Below are 19438 nucleotides of genomic sequence, written 5' to 3'. Positions count from 1 at the left end.
GAACAAACACACTCCACGCATTCCGCAGTGTGTGCCGGATTATCCCTTACTCTCGCCGCGGGCCACAAACGGATATAAAAACAAAATAACACGAAATTAATACAGCCCACTTCGGGCTCACACCGGGTAGTAAACACTCACTGCTTTGCCATCCCGTTTTGCCGGAAGCGATGAAAATGTCGAAATAAGTCCCAACATTACGTGGCGTGTCGGTTAATGGAGCCGGCACACATGGTCTACGGGCCTACGATCCTTCAGCGTTCGAATGTACCAACATCATCGGCTGTCTTCATTTACGATTCCCCCTGTTCGTGGATCGTACTATCGACCCGACCCTATACACGTACGCATGTTTACAGTATTGACACTGGGCCTGAATGTTATCATTTAATTTTCATCACTTCCCGCAGACGACAAAATCCGTCCGCCCATTTCGGACGGGGCACTTGTCCGCTCGGAGAGCAAGGACGGCTCTCGCACAGAAATCACCACAAAAAGCAAACAAACATGTAAATGAACGGCCTCGTCCCTTGCTCGGGCCCGTTACTGTTTGTTTTCCCCTTTGTACGACCACCTACTCGGGTGCTTTCAGCACAGCCCACACCCAATATGTCGCCCCAGAAATGGCGCCGAAGATAACTCAATAAAAGTGAATGTTTCTGTTGGCCCGGCACTCTAATGGCGTCGGTTATGCGACTGTTAACGAGTATCGGCTTCTTCCCGCGCACCGAGGCTCAACGTTTGATTTGTGTCTCATCCATTCCGAGAGAGAGAGAAAGAGAGAGACGGAGAGAAAGAGTGAGATGATGATGGCCAGAAACACATTTCCGTTCCCAATTTCTCGCTGTAGGCGACGCCGGGCTGGGCTGGGCCCCGACTCCAGTTTCCCGAATACTAAACGCGCGAATGGAGGCGGCAGGTGGCCGATGGAGGCGCATGGTCCGAGGGTGGCCGATGATCTTTCGGAAAATCGAGAGTGTCCTTGCGAGAGAATCGTTGGACCTTGGGTTAAGTATCGGATAAACTCATTATCCTCAACTCGACGACATAACGATCGAACCAACGCGCATTTCGCGCTGCCCAACGAAGTAGAACCTCCCACCGTGATGGAACGCGATGAAAGGACACTCAGAGGAAAGCAAGAAAAAAAATCCAACTTAAGCAGCCATTAAGTACTTCGCCGTTCATAATTAATGTAAAGTGTCACACAATCGCAGCAGCAGAAAGTCCGTCGGCCGACGTGGGCCGGCCTACCGAAAACAGAAACTTGGTCGAAAACTTCGGCCAAAGTTCTTAAATGAAAAGAACACACCCTCGCAAAACGTTAGCTGGGCGAAACGTGGGCGCAACAAATGCCACTGGGCCGAAATTTTATGTAACAAGCATTAGCATCTCCCCCCAGCTTGATGGTGCTTCTTGTGGTTTCCTGTGGGCTCCACCAGAAGCGGGATGTAGGCTTACTTTCCGTTAACCTCCGCCTCTCGGAGAGCGGCAGAAGCCAACACATTTTTCGATGCGTTTCTTCAGCTTTCGCCTCGGCTGAGGTTTTTGACTCTGAAAACAAAACGATTGTGCTGCTGCTACCATTTTTGGTTTTTAAATTGAATATTTAAACTTTGTCAGCAGCCGGCTCGGGCTCTTGCTGCCTCGGCGATGCCTTCCGGCGGGACGGATAGACGGATGGAATAATTTTCCTGCTTCAAATCAACCACACGAAACTCAAACCACAAACCCCGATTGGGTCCTAAGCGGCCGGGGCCTAGGCCGACCACAGGCAGCCTTAGTTAGTGTTTCCGAAAAAAGTATTTTAATATATTTCTCCGGTGCTGCTCGAGTGTTGCGGAGTCTTTATGTTTTCCACAACCATCTGGAAGCCTCAAAGTATGCCACCATGGCCCGTAAAAATGGGCTCCGATTGAAATTAAATTTTATGTTCCTCCCTTGCTTTAGGATTCATCCACTGGATTCCGTTTCTTTCCGATTACGATTTGCAAGAAGCGTATAAACGCGTTCGTAGCTCCGGCTTTTGGAGGCTGGTCTCTATCGCAAGCGTGCCCCTGAAAACGTCTACTCCAGTGGCCACTGATAATGGCACTATCAGCGGTACATTAGAACCAACGCGTAAAAAGTGTATTAATCACATTCCGGACCCTCAGCAGGTCGCTGGCTTCAGTGATTTCGCAGGAAACGCTTAATCACCGTTTTCGGGTCCGTTTCGAAATCTTCACCGCTACGGAGCGACGGGACGTGTGCCGCATAGTCAAGTGTGCTCGACCACCACTTGATGTCCTGGACCGTTGCATGTTTCACTGCCCGGTAGTACACCGGGCAGTAGACTTCCGGATAGTAAGGCCGAACCATTTTAATTCTGTCAATAAGATGACTATCGATGAAAAGGCACCCACTCGTCGGCAAGATGAATGATACTCTCTGTTTAGAACGTGGCTCGGAAAAACGGAAGTACCGTTCATAATGCGCCCAGGACGGAAACGCAATCAGATGGAAACAATCGATCGGAGTGCGGTGCTCAAGGAAAGTGATGAATATGCATGGAGGCCCAGCTTCCTCACTATTCATCGGAACGACTCAGGCGATGATGATGGTAATTTAATTTAACGAAAAACGGAACAGCCAACCAGGGCCGCACGTTGGCACGTTCGTTTACGAGCAGGCAACAGTAGAAGACCAAGAAGCTCCCGGAAGAAATTCAGCGAATATATTTATTATTTTATGCTGAAAAACCTTCTTTTGCTGGTCGCCCGGTGCCTGTGACGCTCTACCGAAGCGACGTTTTCGGTCGGTGCAATCCAGCCCGCACCACGGTGCTGTGCTTTCGTCTGTTTAATTGGCCCATAAAACATAGATTCTCTAATGCATAGGGAATGAGGGCGTGCACTGGAGGCCTGAGTGCAGCCACAAAATATTGCCCAATAGTTATGGGCTTTAACCGAACGGCCAACCGACAGAGCTCTCGCTCCTCGTGCCGGAAAGGATATCCTTTTGCATTCTGTATTCTGCCCTCGGTTTCAAACAACGCACCGGCAACAGCGGTGCGAAACGTTATTCCGAAGCAGCAGCCAGAGAGAATTGTTGCCTGCGCACGACGACCAAGTTAGCGGCAAGGTACTTCAAAACATACTCCAGTTCCGGTAATAAAATTGTCGGAACAGTCTCATTCGGTGCAAGCGAATAAAGTCCGCTCGTTATTCGTTCCGGATGCCCGAACACCGGATCGCCAAGCCATGGCATGAAGCTTCTGAATCATGAACTTTTATTGTTTGCACCGGCACCGGCACCGGCACCTAGGTCACCGCTTCTTTATGCAGCCCGAAAGGAGTGTCCACCAGGATTCACTAGCCGGACGGAGGACGACACGAACGTGCTGAAAAGCCTTATTTAAACATTGGTTATCCTACCTTTAAAACGGCTTCATCACCGACCAATTGAGCCCGCTGCGGTCACCACTGGATCAAACAGATCACTCCAATAGCCTTTTCCGGTCCGGACAAACAATGCAGTACGGAGGGCTTATTACCGTTGCACGCGCGATTCATTGCGTTTGCGTACCGGAACCACACCAACCGTTATTAGCTACGCGGCACCATATTCATCGCCTTCGGACACAATAAATAATGCACTCGCGGCCGCAAAAATCACCGTGTTCGCTCACCGTGCACACAGCTGTCGAAGCTGCCGGATGTGTCTCTCGTGAAGATAAATTTATGGCTTTGGTAAGCGATGTGCGTTTTATTTTTTTCGTCAGGCCGTCTATCTTGTCCTTCAATCGATGGCAGTCGGCCCTTTCGGACTGCCGAAACCGAAATGGAACTGAATAATTTAATTACTCTCCGTTACGCGCGAACGCACTGCGAATGTGTGATGCTGAATAATAATGCGACATGTTTGGCAGCGGTGCACAGGCACGACAACGCATTCCCAATTGACTTCTATTTCGGTGAACAACAAAAACGCAGGATTAGTCATTAATAAATGTCCCATAGATTATGACCCACCGAAGGGCTTTCCGACATTGTTTGGGTGGCGTGATAAAATTTATGTCTCTCATTCGATTTGCATCCCCCTTTTGTGCGACAAAACGAACAATGGCCACAAATCGATGGTCTAGAATGAAGCTAATTTATTTGCTTTACACTTTACCGCACATTCTTTTGCGGAAAACGTCACCTTTCACCGCCCCTGAGTAGATAGGCCCAAAACGCATATTTGGCCAACAGTACCAGCGCGACACATCCCGTAATTGCAGTGCGCTTGATTCCGGTTCCTTTCCCGGTGGGGCCAGCGGGCCACGGGGCCCTGCCCTGGGACTGTGATTGTCACGCCATTAGTCCCGCGCGGGTGTGTATGCCACGGTTTGCGGTGGATTGCGCATCACCGGTGGCCGATTCTTTCGACGCATCGAGCAGTGTCTTCTTCAAGCCGCCGCCACTCGGAAGGATGTTGAAACGCATATCGTTATCCCGTTGTCGCTTCTGGACAATTTTGCCACACTCCTTGACGCTCGTCTCGAACCGTGATACGATGTCCTCTAGCTTGGCCTTGTTTGCCGCACCGTCCCCGGTGACCACCACACGAACCTCGAACGCTTTGTTAAGCCACCGCTGCACGTTCTGCATCTTCGACACAAGATCGTGTTCCGCTATCCGGGCACTGATCGTGAGCACCTTCTCACCCTTGACGGTGGCGTCCTGTTTGCTCTTTTTCTTCTCCTCACGCCGTTTCAAGTCCTCCGTTAGGTACTCCGAACCGGTCATCAAGCTGGAAATAGATAACATATGAACCGGTCACCGCTGGAAAGCAGTGGGCAGCCTTACCGATAAACCGGACGCTGTGTTTTGGTGTCGAGATCGCTGACCTTCACCAATTTCAGGTTCCGACGGTTCGATATCTTGGTCGCTTCCTCCAGGTTCACAACCGAAATCGATTCATCCGATCCGATCAGCGTTACTTTCGGAGATGTTTTCGTTTTTCTTTCGCTACGTGCACCGGCGACGCCTCTGCTTTCGCTGCCAGTGTCCGGTTTGGTGGTTTTCGCTGAATAGCCCACCGTGGGAACGGAAACCGAAGGCAAACAACAGCGAACCGTCGTCCGGCTAAACGCCACCCGCCGAATCGCCGGATTGGCGATGATCCGTGTGATGAAAATCATTTCGCTTTTGTAACTTTTAACACCATTACCACAGTCAAAATTGTGTCGCAGTTAAAATTCGTCTCCCAAACAGCTGTTTTTATTGTTGTGATAGTTTGACGTTTACGCGGCTGTCAAACGGGCGCGCGCAAATCTAGTACAACCCTGAAACACGTTTGAAATCAGATACCGGCCGTTGTGGTTTGCTCCGAAAAGGTGTGTGGGAATATTTTAGTTCGCTATCGCCCATCCGATGCCCATTCATAAACGCCTCAAAACTGCTTATGAATGGAATGTAGTAATTGTTGTGTTGTTGCTGTCCGCAAGGTTGTTGGGAACTCGGAAAGCCACCCGAGCACATGGTTTCGACACGTGATTCATTTGGCCGGTTGGATTGAATTTCGCTGCATTAATTAACGCCTCTAAATGCACTGTGAATGAACTATCAACAATGTATCCGCGCTTAGTTTCGCATGCCGTATGTGAAACTGATTTCAAATAAAGTGCACATTGCATCACTCGCATAGAAACAACAGTGCCTGTCACGAAGTATCATTGTAGCGCATGTAACTTTATTCAAATTGCGTTGAACTAAATGTAGAGTTCTTAAATGCTAACAATCACCGCTTTGTAGAACTTGGATGGTGCCTCGCTGACTGACGCTCACCGTGCGGCGGTTTTAGCCTTGAACAAACACAGATGATCGAGGGTTGCCCTCGTGAGACAAATCTTTACCAGCGGCGAGCTAAACCCATTGTACCCGCGGCCCAGTGCCATACCGTACGCCCCCCTGTTGGGAAAAACCAGGCAATCACCCACACTATGCTCGGGCAGGAAAATTTCCTTGGCAACGATATCGTTGTCGCACATGGTACGACCATAGATTACCGACCGAAGGCATCCCGTTTCGGTGCGCTTGTCGCCCTGCTGCATATCAGGGATAGCCACTTCGTCGCACCAATCGAAAGAATCGTACAGCCCATCGTCGACGTAGTACCGTATGCGAACGATTTCTCCAGACTCGTTGCAATCGTAAGTCTTCGACAGCACATTAACGAGGGCCGTAACGGCTGACTCCACGCAGTATCTGCCGGGCTCGGCAATAACTTCGATATTTCGGTTTTGCTGCACAATCTGCTCGTTCAGCGCTTTGTTGATGAAGTGTACGTGATCGTCGAAAGTACTATCGTTCCCGCCCGGATATCCGCCACCAATATCCAGCAGGTACATCTGCATTCCGAGCAGATCGCTGGCTTGATCAAAGATCTCGATCGCTTTCCTTATCGCCCAGTAGTAACACTCTGCATCTCTACTACCGCAGCCCACGTGAAAGCTGACACCGATCACCGTCAGATGCAGACGCTTTGCGCACTCCAACAACGGTTTCGCCTCCCAGTCCGGATCACAGCCAAACTTACGGCCGAGCGGCAGCTGCGCTTCCCGTGCATCGTACCGTATTCTTAGCACCAGCTCGGCCTCCGGAAAGTGTTGGGCAATCTTCTCCAGCTCGTCGGCACTGTCGAACGTCATCCGCTTCACGCCCATCCTCTTCGCGTACCGGATCGAGTCGATCGATTTCGCCGGATTGGCATAGATGATTCTCTCAGGTCCCACTCCCAAGCCCAGGATCGTTTCCATTTCGCGCCGAGAAGCGCAGTCGAACCCACAGCCAAGCGCCACCAGCAGCTGTAATATGGCGGGATGGTTGTTGCACTTGACCGCATAAAACGGGACCACGGAGGGTAGCTTTTCGCGCCAGTTGCGATGCTTCTGTACGACGTCGTCCAAGTTCAACACGTTCACCGGTCCCCCGAGCGAACCACGTTGCGCGATCATCTTGATCAGCTCCTCGACAGAGCTGCTCTCGTCGATCAGAATGTACCCAGCGTCCATCGTTATCGGCTGCACTGAACGGACGCGAGTATTTAACTGAAACTACAAAAACCATTACTCAGTACTTATACGCGGCGGTCAAATCTGGGAACTGAACAGCCATCCTAGCATTTTCCGATAGAAGCTTTCCAGATCATTAGCTGGGGCCCCGGCACTGCGATAGCAACAGCCCTAGGAGCACGCACAATGCATTCTTTCTCTAGACACAAACACACAAACTCTCCTCTAATTGCTTTTTCTTGCCCCGCGGGACGTTGGGCTGTTCGCATACATGCTCGTGTGTTATGCCTAATCGATCAACGTATCATGTGAAGTCCGAAGTTTGATAAAGTGTGAGAATTATGTTCTTACGGGACAATGCGGATGAACGGTGTTGCCCGTAACAGAAGTCTCATGCACACGTCTCCGAACGGCAGCGCCACGTGGGCATTCAGTGTGCAAAATTTGCAGCGTTCCGGACGGTCGAGAGCCCTTACCAGAATTCGTTTCTCGAATCTTCACAAATATCACCGAATCGCTGCTTAATGTAAATACGTTGAAAATATGACACCTACCGGAAGCTAACTACTCTCCTCAGTGTGCGGGGTCGATCGTCCAACGCATCCACTCGGCACGATTTCTACGGCTTTTCTATCCCGGAACGTTCGCTGGTAGGTAAGTAGTACACGGTCTCTGCATGAACACCGCACATCCACTGAGTAACGGAATGCTTAACTGAGTAATTTAATGAAGATCCCATGCACTCGAAGCAGACGAATGACTCGGTCCAACCCTTTTTAATAGTTCGGAATGCAGTAAATAGCGCAATTAGCATTAGCTAATCGGCCTCAAGTGCTTTTGGCCCACTTAGCCCAAAGCACTGCGGGAGTATTTTTCTTGCCATTCTTGTAGTGCCGTGCACCTTACAACACCATGACTACTTCCGTGGAGGGCACGCCGCTTCAACTCGTGATTTCCCCTCTTCGGATTAGCCGCCTATAAAACGGAGTCCCCCTGAACAAGGTGTGCAATTTCCTGAATGCTAAAAATGGCCCCCTGGACAGATCAAGTGATCGGTACGCCGCACGTGGTGATATTAGTTCTAGATTACGAGCGACATTCATGGGCTATTGTTTAGCAGGAAACGTTGGTTTATTATCGTGTGGTTCATTCACTATACAATCGCGTGGACGTTTCCGGAGCAGACATGGTTGATGCTAAGTGCGGTAAGCTCACACTTGAAACTGTCTCTTGGGCTTGTTGTTGAAGTGTTGTCCCTTTTTGCCGAAGAAATGTGGCCGTTTCCAGCCTCGCTTGCCCCCATTCACCGTCGGTGGCTTGAACGGGAGCGCATTCTTCGTGGCACCAGTGGCCACTGCAGCATCAACGGGAGTCACACTGGTGCCCGCTTCCAACTCCGGTACCGCCGCAGTGTCCCCGTTGGTACCGATTGCCATTACCGGTACGGGAACAACAGTGCCATTCTTCTGTGCCGTCTGCTCCTGGCGCATCTTCAGCTTGTGCTTCTTGCCGTACCAGTGCTGACCGAACAGCTTCTCGTCGGCCACGATCAGGTTGCACGTTTTGCAGTAAAACTTCCCGGAAGGCATCCGGTATAGCGACCAGTCCGTCTGGCGGACCGGTTTGGTGACACTCTTCAGTATCGTGTCGGACGGATTGAACGGAGTTGTCCGCACCAGCATACCCATCGTGCGCGCCTTCTTGATGTGCTTGGCACCCTTCAGGTGCATCAGCATCTCCGAGCGGGACGTGACGGACGTTTCGCAGATCAAGCAGAAGGTGCCGGTGTCGTCGACGCAATCGAGGCCCTCCTTTTTACGAATCTCCTGCTCCAGCGTGGTCGGCTTCTTTTCCAGCAATGGCCCCACTACGGGAGCAACCGATGCAACAGTTGGAGGTGGTACCAACGGTGCTGCCACTCCAGCTGCGGTCGATACCGCACCAGCGCTCATATCCGGCACATCCTCGTCACTGTCGACGGTGATCGTTAGAATCGCTGGCGGGTCAATGATGCCACCGGCGATCGGTTGCAATCCTGACGGCGGTTGACCCGTCATAGTGATTGAGACCTCCTCTAAAGGCCATCCACTGTTGGCTACCACTAGTTCCTTCGGCAGCTCCGGCGGAGGTTCCAACCGCAAGCGTTTTACCTCGCCTGTGCCGGCTGAAGTGGAGTTGACCTGCGTTGGTTGTTGTATTGGCCGCTTAGTACCGGCCGCCTCCGGGATGACCACCTTATCCACGGCTAAATTTCCACTAAAAATGAAGCAAAAATGACATGCGAACAGAGCTGAAACATGGATCCACACGGGCTTTTCGGGTGTGGGTACAAATGATCGAAATCGAAGGTCTAGTATCTTTGGACCGTGCGCCGGTTGAACTTTCTTTCCGTTCGCTTTCGCAAACGCTCGAAATTGGTCCTCTAACAAAACGGTTCCCTCTCTGGGTGTCTTCGATCAAACAAACCCAACGGTACAGAGGCGGCATCAGTGCCCGAAGAATGCACCACAACGACCTGGCTGGCCGGCGTCGAGCAAACGAAGCATCAGACGGTGCAACGCTGAAAAATAACGCGAGGGAAGAAACGGAGGCTTGATTCGGTGTTGATGGTGAGGAGAGAAAAAAAAACAATGGGCAAGGCTCGCTGGTCGTGCGGCAGGGCCTGGCTTCCAGTGGTTGGAAACGCATACCGTTAACCAGGGGGAAAACGGTACAGTTAGTCCCTCTTTATAAGATGTATGCGTTTCTTCGTAGGGAGTCGAAGCGTTTGACCAACGATTTATCCTTTCGATCGGGATCTTTCCTCTCGAGATCGGTACACGATCATCGCAGCCAGCCATCGATCGAAAGGACAACCGATTGAGCCACGATAGAGCACGGCTTTCTTTCGCTTCATCTCGTACCGCGTGCGTTACTGCGCTGCCGTTGGCCTTTCCGTTTACGGTGATACAAACCTGAAGGTGTTGTACAAAGCCGAGAATGTGTTGTAAACGTTTAAGGCAACATGGCGCAACAAAAAGACGGTGAAAACGAGGCGCAGCCCTCGAGGCGGTCACGTGAACGGTACGGGACACGAAGGGAAAATAAGCCAGGGGCCCGGATTGGTATAGGTTTTCCAGAGCGAATTCCAAACAGTGGGTCTTCGTTCTTCGGAATACATTTTCCATGGTCCGTCAGAATCGCACGGCCACCACGGGTGGCGATTCCGTACACGCTGAATCGTAGGGATGTCCGTTGGTGCCGTGAACGTCCTAAGCGTCAGAAAGGCACGGTACTCGGTAGCATAGGGTTAGTGGAGCGGACGCAGTCCCCATCCTCTTGACGAACCCAATGTACAGTTCTCTATCCCCTAACGGTCCCTACCATTGGCAGCCGTCGAATGGAAATGGATCCCTTTGAATGTTGGCGGCGATGGGGCCCTTGTGTATGTCCCGCGCTCACTGGCCACAATACTTACGATCTGATCCACTTGCCATCGGCATTGTAGTACCCGTTTCCCGACGGTACCTTCTTGCCGTTTACCACCATGTAGTGGCGCCGTCCGGTGTAGTGCTGGTTTGCGTGCTGAATCGAGGTTAGCTGCAGATCGCACGCTTCACAGTGAAGCACGGAACGGCCCACGACGTTAGCATCGGCCACCAACTCAAGCTGTCGTCTCGTCCGAACCGGCATCGGAGTGCCCGTTTGAGTACAGTATTCCTTCAGCCACTGGTTAATCTTCTTCTCGTGCGACTTCGACTGGTAGTGGATGTTGGCGGAAATGTGAGAGTTCATCCGCGTACGACACAAATCGCACTGTAGCTCCTTGAACAGCTTCTTCAGATCCTCCGGCAACAACGATTCGTCCTCGGGATTCACTGTAAATTGGAATGGAAGGTCACAGACGGCACACTATCCATCAATCGCTGTTTCAGCCTACCGTAAATGGTCGTTTTGGTGTGAAGTTCCGACTTTTTCTCTTGGCCCCTGAACTTGGATCTCGGTTCGCGTGACTGGCGTCTGGGATTCGTTGCCTTCGCGAACCTCCCATCCGTTCCTCCCGGTTGGAAACCGTTCGCGGCATCCCGCCCGGGCTGGGCCAACGGTGCTATTGGCTGCTGAACGATCATCGAGCCAGGATCGACAAGGGCCGGTATGCCGGGCGCTTGTGGCCAGCCGGAGGCGTTAGGTTCGTAATTCCCCGCAGGGACACCGTTTTGCCGCAGCTGCTTGTGTTGCTCGTACTGCTGCAGCTGGAACTGATACTGGCGGTGCTGCTCCAAATACTGACTGTACGCCATCTGCTGCTGTTCGACCGTCTGGGCGAATTGAGTTTGCTGGATGTATTGCTGGTAGGCGGCATACTGTTGCTGGTACGCGGCGTACGCTTGCTGATAGTTGCGCCACTGCTCAACCGCCGTCGCAGCCGATGCCGTCAGCTCCGGATCGATTTCTGGCGGTTTGCTCGGCTCCACCGGTTCGGTTGCACTCTTCTCCATCTCCAGACGGCTCGCGAAGTTTCGGAGAATCCTGAAATTGGCCCGCCTGCAGACGCAAGGTGGTGAAAATTTTCTTGTTGTTGTACCGAAAACAGTTTGCGTTCGGAGTTTGCGGTGTCCGTCCTTCGTTTGACAGCTGTGGGCTCTCACGAGGAAACGGTTCAAGCGGGCTTCAAACGTTCGACAAGCAGCTTCATTTATTGTTTTCTACATTCTGTATTGCCTGTGAACAGGTAAGGAATCACATTGAATGTTTCATTTACAAATGTGTTACAATAATGTTTAATATTAATAAATCTATCATATTTCATTTATCCTTTTCTTTCAGTCCGACTTTAACCTCGCACCTGTGACCAAGCCCGTTTGACAGCATCCCAAGGTCACTCACGCTCTCAGAAACGTCAATAGAAAGCGCTCTTCTCTATCCATAGGGTGACCATCGTTTCGATTTTGCTTATTTTTTGAACGCAGATCATTCAACATGGCCACAGAATTTTTCGATCAAAACCAGAGTATTGTAACCACAAAGCATTAGCTGACAAAAGACTCAAACCAAAGATCGCCAGATCGACAATCCCCGTGCATTTGTCCCCCAGCTCACGCGGATTTATGTTGGCGCGATGAGCATTACGGTCTCGTTCACGAGCATTAAATAGAGCAGGACGGCAAATTCTATTACTTGCCAGTCGGATACCTGTACCGCGGCCCCCAACCGACCAACCAGCCAAAACCCATCCCGATGCACACAGGCAGAAGCGTACGACGGAGTGCAAATCGAGAACCAATCTCGCTCTCTCGCGGCAAACAAAGAGGTTCGCCATTCGCCATCGTGTCGCGTTCGCAGTCCAGCGCCGGAGTCGTCAGAGTTGGTAGTGTCAATTGTGGAAGGAAACCGAAACGCCCGAGACATTTCCAGTTGAAGACAGAAAAAGTGCATAACCGTTCCAGCTTCGTTCCCTAGCGAACCAATCCACCGAACCACCGTGCTAACCACGGTGGAATGCAAGCTTCGTCCGCGGATCACCGTCGAAGTGACGTGCGTGCGTGTTGTGGGTGTCGTTCGAAGGTTTCCATTGTCCACTCCCCGGTGCACCGGTGCACATGTCGTTAGTGGCGGGGCCAGCAGCGACTGAGTAGGCACGGCAGGTTCGATTGGCCCGAGTGTTGCTTCTCTCGGGGCGCCCGGATCTGGGAAGACTTCTGACCGGATGAGCCGCGTACGGTGCCGTAGCCGGATGCCAAAACAACAACTGCAACACCTGCCGGTGACAGCCCCGTCGGTAGTGACCGAATCCGCCATTCGCCGAACGTCCCGGGAGTGAAGGGCCCAAGCGCTTCTCGACGCGAACACAATCAACGGAAGTGAAGCGGAAGAATGTCGAGCCGTGTCCGGAAGCACAACGAACCGATGAAGGCATTCGTGCCCGTCAGTTCCCTGCTGCTGCGTGGCACCGGTTCGATCCATTGCAGTGGCGGAAGCGGGGCCACGAGTGCCAGTGGCCAGCAAACCGTCAGCCCCAGCGGAATGAGCCACGGCCACGCCGAGGCCACGTACTGCACCGGTGGAAAGTCTCTTTCGGCCACCTTGTCACCACCCGCACGCCACATCTCGCCGGAACATGCAATCTGCGGCAACCGGAGTCCCGGTGCCCTGACGGGCAAAGGTAAACCAATTGCTTTCGCCTGAATCCTGTTCTAGACGCAAATGAATGAACCCAGAAACGCATTCCACGGAAGCGCTCCTGTCCTCCCTGGCGCGGACCGTAGCGATACCATTTATCAGTCACCTAGTCATGTTTTCCTTTTTTGTAGTATTTGCACGCGCCGGGAATGCTCGGGATGAGCGACACGCCGAACAAAGCGGCACCGATTCGGGGAGATTCTGTCGTTCGTAGCCCTCTTCGGTTACTCTCACCTATGCTGATGACGACGATGATGGTTCGTTTTGTTTGCGTACTTTGGCCACTCGCGCAACACTCGTAATAGCTTTACTCGGCCAGCTCTCCAGCATTCCGAGTTGAACCGACTCGGGAAACCATCCTGACGGACCTTCGCGGTAACCGGTTTAGAGACGGATTATTATTGGGGTAATTGCGATTATCACGAGGCCTTAAAAGGAATTCAACCGACTTGCTGGTGTTGATTCACAGTACGCCACAGGACGATGAGTTGAGAAAATTGACAAAAACCATCATGCCAGAAGAGGGATCATTCCGTTTGAACAGGGCTCCATATTTACTCCCAAAACTGGTCCCTTTCCGTCGGATATGCCTTGACATTTTCAACCTTTAGCCCGTCAACATGATGGAGAGTTTATCGAAGAAACATTTTCAGTTTCCAATTCCTCACTCGACCCGTTCCGGCCGCTCTTTCTCTCTCTCGCTTCCACTCGAGTGAATTAGCATCCGCTGTCCCGGCGTTCCCGGCTGGTGGTAGAACAGTATCGCACCAGGACACTTCTGCGAACGCACACAAGTACGCGAGGCAAACATCCCATTCTAGCAGTCGGCATCACGACGACCACCAAAGGAGGAGGCTCGCAGCCGCGCACCGAGCACACAGTATTATTTATCAATGAACGTACACACCCTCTTCCGAACGTTCCCTTCCGAGCCACGGAAACCCGCTCCCGACGTTCGGCATCCAAAGCCCATTCCACATTCCCGGTCGTGCAATCGGATTTTGCACTCGTGGGACTCTCCGTCGATTTAGGCTCTCGGCTCCCGCCGGCCGGCCAGGTCGCGCGCTACGTTGCGCTGTGATCGTCGAAGGAAAATGAGAGCGAAATTTGCAATGTCTCGTATCCCACCTCCCGGCCAGAACCTGCAGGAAACTACCCGGGAAGCAATGATTGAGCAGGGAATCCCATTCGATTTCAGCGCTGCTCACCTTGTTTTTTGTCGTTTGACTTCACCAGGACCGTGCAATCAAAACGAATCAAGCCTGCGGGATGTAATTTATTTTAGAAATAGCTTTCGCCTTCGTGGAAATTCTACGGTCCTGTGTTTTCCACGTCACGCTGCGTCCGGCAAACAGGCAACCATCACGCGGTGTCGTCAGCGGCTTAATCGGTGAACCGGAAATTGTGAAAATAGCAACCATTGGAAAGAGAGCGAGAGAGACTGCTGCCGGCGATTGATACGAGGATGTTCGAGGCAAAGTAGACAGCCGCAGTGTGCGCTGCTTTTAACCCAGCGGGCGCGAAAGAGACGGAGCGCATCCGGCAAACACTCATTGAAACACTTCGCACAAATAGTGTCCTTGATCTTCAAAAACTGCATGCACGCGTAGCGTAATATCCACAGGAATCGCCCGATGATTCGCTCGACCCGCTCACACGCGCAGTCTCGGGCGCAACGCACACTTGCTCCGTCCTTGTCGTGGCACCGCGCGGCCCTATCCTTGAACCATTATCCTTACTGTACGGTGTCGTGGTGCGCACACTACCGAAGGAACGAATCAATTGTTGGCCTCCAGGCAAATGTGTGTGTGTGTGTGTACATATCCACTCTCGGAGCGGAACACCTCTTGAAACGCGTTGGAGCACCCCGGATGTTTGTCTATTACCTAGGCATTGCGCGAGTTCGGGGTTTGATTACATATCATTTTCGACCCCCTTCATTCCGGGGGGGAAGCAATAGATTGAAGGGGAACTGCGTCCAACTGGTGTTGGAGGGAAACAGTTCGACGTTAAACCCTCGCCCATTGTGCATGGCAAAGCTACGGTTCGCTGACTACCGCCAGTAAGCGACCGACTCCAAAGGGCATGTGTGGCTTGCGTTACTACAGTCAGGGAAGGATGAGTAAATCGATTGCTAACCACAACACTCGCAGATACTGTGCGATGTGTTCTACGTGGAGCCGAACCGAGTGCTCCCGTGTACCGCATCGCATGCACACCTTGATATTTGCAAACTCTTTTTCCCGTTACACTCGTAGTAATGTTGCCTACCACTACCAGGATACCGCGCCATTGCACGCGTTTACGCATGCATACCATTAGCACACTTATCCTTGAAACTCATTTGGCGTGGAACGGGCAAAACGAAGCCGCAACGCGTGTGGGCGCGCACCGTTCAAGGATGCACCGCCTCGTGTGCTGGTGAATATAAATAGGCTCCACCGAAGCGGACCAGATTCTGGGCTCAGACAATGTAACTTCCCGGGCCTTTTTCCCAGACTTTTTGGTTATTGTGGGTATTTTTAATTTGTTCCAACGTACCATAGGCACATCAAACAACGCTCAGAGGAAGCCCGTTGAGGGAAACGGTAGTTCTTTCGTTTGCAGCTTCAGTTGCCCGTGCACCTTGTGTAGCCAACTCAAACCCCATTCCGTTTCCCTTCTCCGTAGGTAAAATTCTTAATCTCAATGAGGGTTGCATTCGACGGACGGCATCGCTGGATGCACTCTATCTGCGGCCGGCGCCCGCCTGGAGCCTGGTCACTCCTACGCTCCTGCAGTTCGACAAGGCGACGCAAACGGAGGAATCATTTCTGGAGCGAGCCCGCGGCTGTCTGCTATCGACCGCCCACGGCTCACCGGCAGCCACGGGCACCGAGGGCGGCCTTCCTTCCTGTTCGTCCACTTCCTCGTCGCCGATCATCACCCGTACCGAGGCGACGACCCCGACTGATCTGAAGATGGAAAAAGTGATAAGACAAAGACTGCAGCGCACCCATCGTGGCGAACATTCCGTTAGCTCCCAGACGCTTAGCCCCAACAATGGTAAGCCATTCGGAACCGGCCGGCTGTGTTGTGTTGTGCATACCTTCTAACGATTGTTTGGTTTGACAGCGAAAGCAAGCCCAGTGTCGATACCACCACGTACCTGTCCGCCCGTGCACATGCGACCGATGCGCAACTCCGTCGAGGGTTTGAATCAGGAGATAGAGAAGCTGGTTCTCTACCCTGGCCAGCAGCACAGCTGCCGATCGGAGCTCGAGATGGTAGGCCGCAATGCAATGCGCCGCGATCAATGCAAGTGCAACGTGCAACTTACCGCGCTCTGCGCCTTTCCCTCACACACACAGTACTCACGCGGAACCCCCGAGGGACACCGGGCACCGTTGGCGGACCTGTTTCACGCATCCGGTACCGTTTCATTGGTCGGAGGACTCGGAGATACCCGGTCGGTCAACACGCAGACACCGCTCGGCGATACGCTTTCGTCCGACGACGGAAGCCAGAGCACTTCACCGGACGAGGGCACCGTGACGACCAGTGCATCGCCTAGGATCAACAAATTCCTTGCCCGCGAACCACCGGATGGTTGTGAAAAGGTATTACAGCACGCGGTGCCGGCTGTTTTGCCAAGCGCCCGCCCATTAACGGTTTGTCTGTTTGGTGTCTCTCATTGTAGGTTAGTCTCAAGCTCACCGAAGCCGATACCAGTACAAACACGGCATGCTTCAAACCGTGCACCACCGCATTCCAGCTGAAGCCATCGCTGGGCTCAGCGTTTCAACCACTGCAGCCGTTGCCGACGCTCAAGACAACACCGGAAGCCGACGATGACGAAGCTGACGCCGAGGGTACCATCGGTGCTGCAGTCGCTGGGAACGCTGATTAAGCACGCAGATTCGTTTTCCAGCCTGTTTTGCATCCATCTTGGATGGACGTCTTTTTAATCGACGGCAATTTCGAATGCCATTTTATTTATCATCTCAATGGACCATTACAAGGGTCTTTGTCATTCCATTTGATGTTTTTTGATGTTTACATATGAATGTTTTCCTTCTGTCTCTACTGGTTAGTTGCAAGTTGCACTTCTCTGTTTACGTTCCGTTTACTCCCGCCCGAAGGGTGATGAAGTACGAGCTGGAAACACGTCACAGAAACGCGGCACGGTACAGAAATTAATATGAGAAGACAAATATTTTGTATGAAGGTTTATTCCCCGCGGCAACCCAAAAGAAAAACTCTTTTTACGGCACCCTGAAGTGTGAAGTGGGATAACACTTTTATTACGGAACGGTACGGCGGCGGCGGTTGACGCAAAAGAGACAAGGGACACCATCTAATCATACAAACAAACTCAAGCCAATATGCAACGCATACGTAAATACAGTAGAAAGGTTACGAATTGCCGGAATGGAGGGGCGAGAGTAAACGATCCCCCATTTTGTAACCTGCAAGCAACCGAAGAGTGTGACCCACGGAATGTGTGAATCAAGTCAATAAGCAAACGCGAACTCAAGTAACAGTTTTTGGAAGGCATTTTTTTCTATCTCAAAATAACGATTAGCAACATACGCACACACATCCACACAGATACTAGTTGGCGGCGGAGGGTTGGCAACGGCCAATGAATAACCAAATCCATACCATTATATACACAGCAACTATAAACATTTATATGAACCCATAAAGCCCATCGCCCATGCACTTTCCACGCTTTGGTTCTGCACGACCGTCGTTAATTTATATGATTTGCACATGAGGATGACGTGTGGCAAGTACAAAGTCTCACAACCTCATACGATTTAGTAAAGCTACGCGTATCTGTCTCGTGGAATGTCTTAAAAGTACAATCGATTCGTTTGCTTCGTTGATCGCAAAACTTGTGCTCAGCTGAACCATCCCGTGTCACCCCTGTTTTGTTCAACTGGTTTTAGATGTTTTATGCGCAAAAGCTCTTTTAAGTGAACCCGTGCCATCCGTACATAGCAGCTTTCGATTCATTTAACAAATTTATCCTTTTAACGTAAGTGATTAAAACTAGCCCTGCTCACAGAGTATAATCGCGGCGTAACAAGCAGCAGATAATTACAATAATGAAACGTGAGCAACATAGGAACAAACCGACAAGCTCAATAATCGACGAAACCGCAAAGAGAACAATAGAATCAAAACAATATAAGCGCTCACCGTGGCTCGTGATGCTGTAACAAAAATGTATATTTTCTCTATACCAGCTTTTTACGTGCACACACCCCAAACACACTACAGTCCGTTCCAGGCTGTGTACCAAGTGAGTAGTCATCAAAAGTGACGCACAGTCCATTCTGCAGCTGGAATGCTGAGAGGGCCAACGCATCAATGCAAATGAATAACATGTGACTGCGAGAAAGCATAACTTGTGTGAGAAAGCATACCTGGTCCTGCCAAGCATAACTGGTAGCAAAGGAACGCACGAACAACATTCTGTGAGAAGATTTCGTTGGTATTAGGTTGCAAGAATGTTTTCTTTTTATTCGAATAACAACTTAGCATTTCGACATTTTGGAAACAGTTCCAAAAACTGTTTTATCGATCACCCAATGTCCGATAAATAACTAGTTGCATGATGTGAGGCGTCGTGAAGAGAAGCATTCGTGTCGTGTGCGCTGCAATTTAACACGACTCAAGACGGGATCCCACATAGATAATGTACAAATCTTAATGGTCTGCGATAAAAATGAACAAATGGAACGGGCGAATAAGACAGCGCCATACTGTGTGATGCATTTGCGCAGTGTCGTCCGATAAGGCGAAATGCGCGATAAAAAACTCAAGACCAACGGCACGCATTTATTGGAAATTATTCACAATTCAAACGATTATAAAGAAGCATAGCACCGTAATGGCTCGCACCATCGTAATGGCTCGCGCTTAAAATACTCCCGTTAGCTGCGAATCGTTGCTAGCTGTCCTGAGAACGGTCTTAAACATCAGGCCTTTATTTGTAGCACAGCATGTAGCATATTGTAAACCCTTCGTTATAGTTTTATTTTTTACTTTTGTCGTGTTAGCGATTACTCTTGCGTATTGTTTCGTATTGTTATAATTATTCGTAGTTGCTTGCTTGTTGGAACTCATTGTGTAAAGGCATAACAGTATGCAATTGTTTCTTTTTAACTCCTGCATTGTTTATTTTAAAGATTAAACGCATATATTTTATCCCTTCATCAAACTTCGTGTTGTTTGACTTTATTTTATTCG

The 19438-nt window shown here is 51.0% G+C and overlaps 4 protein-coding genes across 4 annotated transcripts; 1 reads left to right on the top strand and 3 right to left on the bottom strand.

The window, feature by feature from the left end:
- Window positions 1–3853: 3853 nt before the first annotated feature.
- LOC128278343 (translation initiation factor IF-3) lies at window positions 3854–5217 on the bottom strand. Its single transcript, XM_053017056.1, has 2 exons — window positions 4833–5217; window positions 3854–4776 (listed from the first exon to the last, which is right to left on the bottom strand). The coding sequence occupies exons 1-2, from the start codon at window positions 5165–5167 to the stop codon at window positions 4335–4337; spliced, it is 777 nt and encodes a 258-aa protein (XP_052873016.1). The 5' UTR covers window positions 5168–5217; the 3' UTR covers window positions 3854–4334.
- Window positions 5218–5809: 592 nt separating this feature from the next.
- LOC128267990 (ornithine decarboxylase 1-like) lies at window positions 5810–7039 on the bottom strand. The gene has a single exon (XM_053004973.1). The coding sequence runs from the start codon at window positions 7037–7039 to the stop codon at window positions 5810–5812; it is 1230 nt and encodes a 409-aa protein (XP_052860933.1).
- Window positions 7040–8188: 1149 nt separating this feature from the next.
- LOC128278026 (uncharacterized) lies at window positions 8189–11545 on the bottom strand. The gene is made up of 3 exons (XM_053016660.1): window positions 10959–11545; window positions 10497–10896; window positions 8189–9295 (listed from the first exon to the last, which is right to left on the bottom strand). Exons 1-3 carry the CDS (start codon window positions 11515–11517, stop codon window positions 8251–8253), a joined length of 2004 nt encoding a protein of 667 aa, XP_052872620.1. The 5' UTR covers window positions 11518–11545; the 3' UTR covers window positions 8189–8250.
- Window positions 11546–12892: 1347 nt separating this feature from the next.
- Window positions 12893–17087, top strand: LOC128278784 (protein FAM117B-like). Its single transcript, XM_053017512.1, has 5 exons — window positions 12893–13181; window positions 15869–16243; window positions 16313–16464; window positions 16549–16797; window positions 16878–17087. Exons 1-5 carry the CDS (start codon window positions 12893–12895, stop codon window positions 17085–17087), a joined length of 1275 nt encoding a protein of 424 aa, XP_052873472.1.
- The last annotated feature ends 2351 nt before the right edge of the window (window positions 17088–19438 follow it).

This window comes from Anopheles cruzii, chromosome 2 (genome assembly GCF_943734635.1).
Source record: "Anopheles cruzii chromosome 2, idAnoCruzAS_RS32_06, whole genome shotgun sequence".
Classification (NCBI taxonomy): Eukaryota; Metazoa; Arthropoda; class Insecta; order Diptera; family Culicidae; genus Anopheles; species Anopheles cruzii.
Note: the sequence above shows the minus strand (reverse complement) of the source record. Positions and strands in the feature narration are given on the sequence as shown.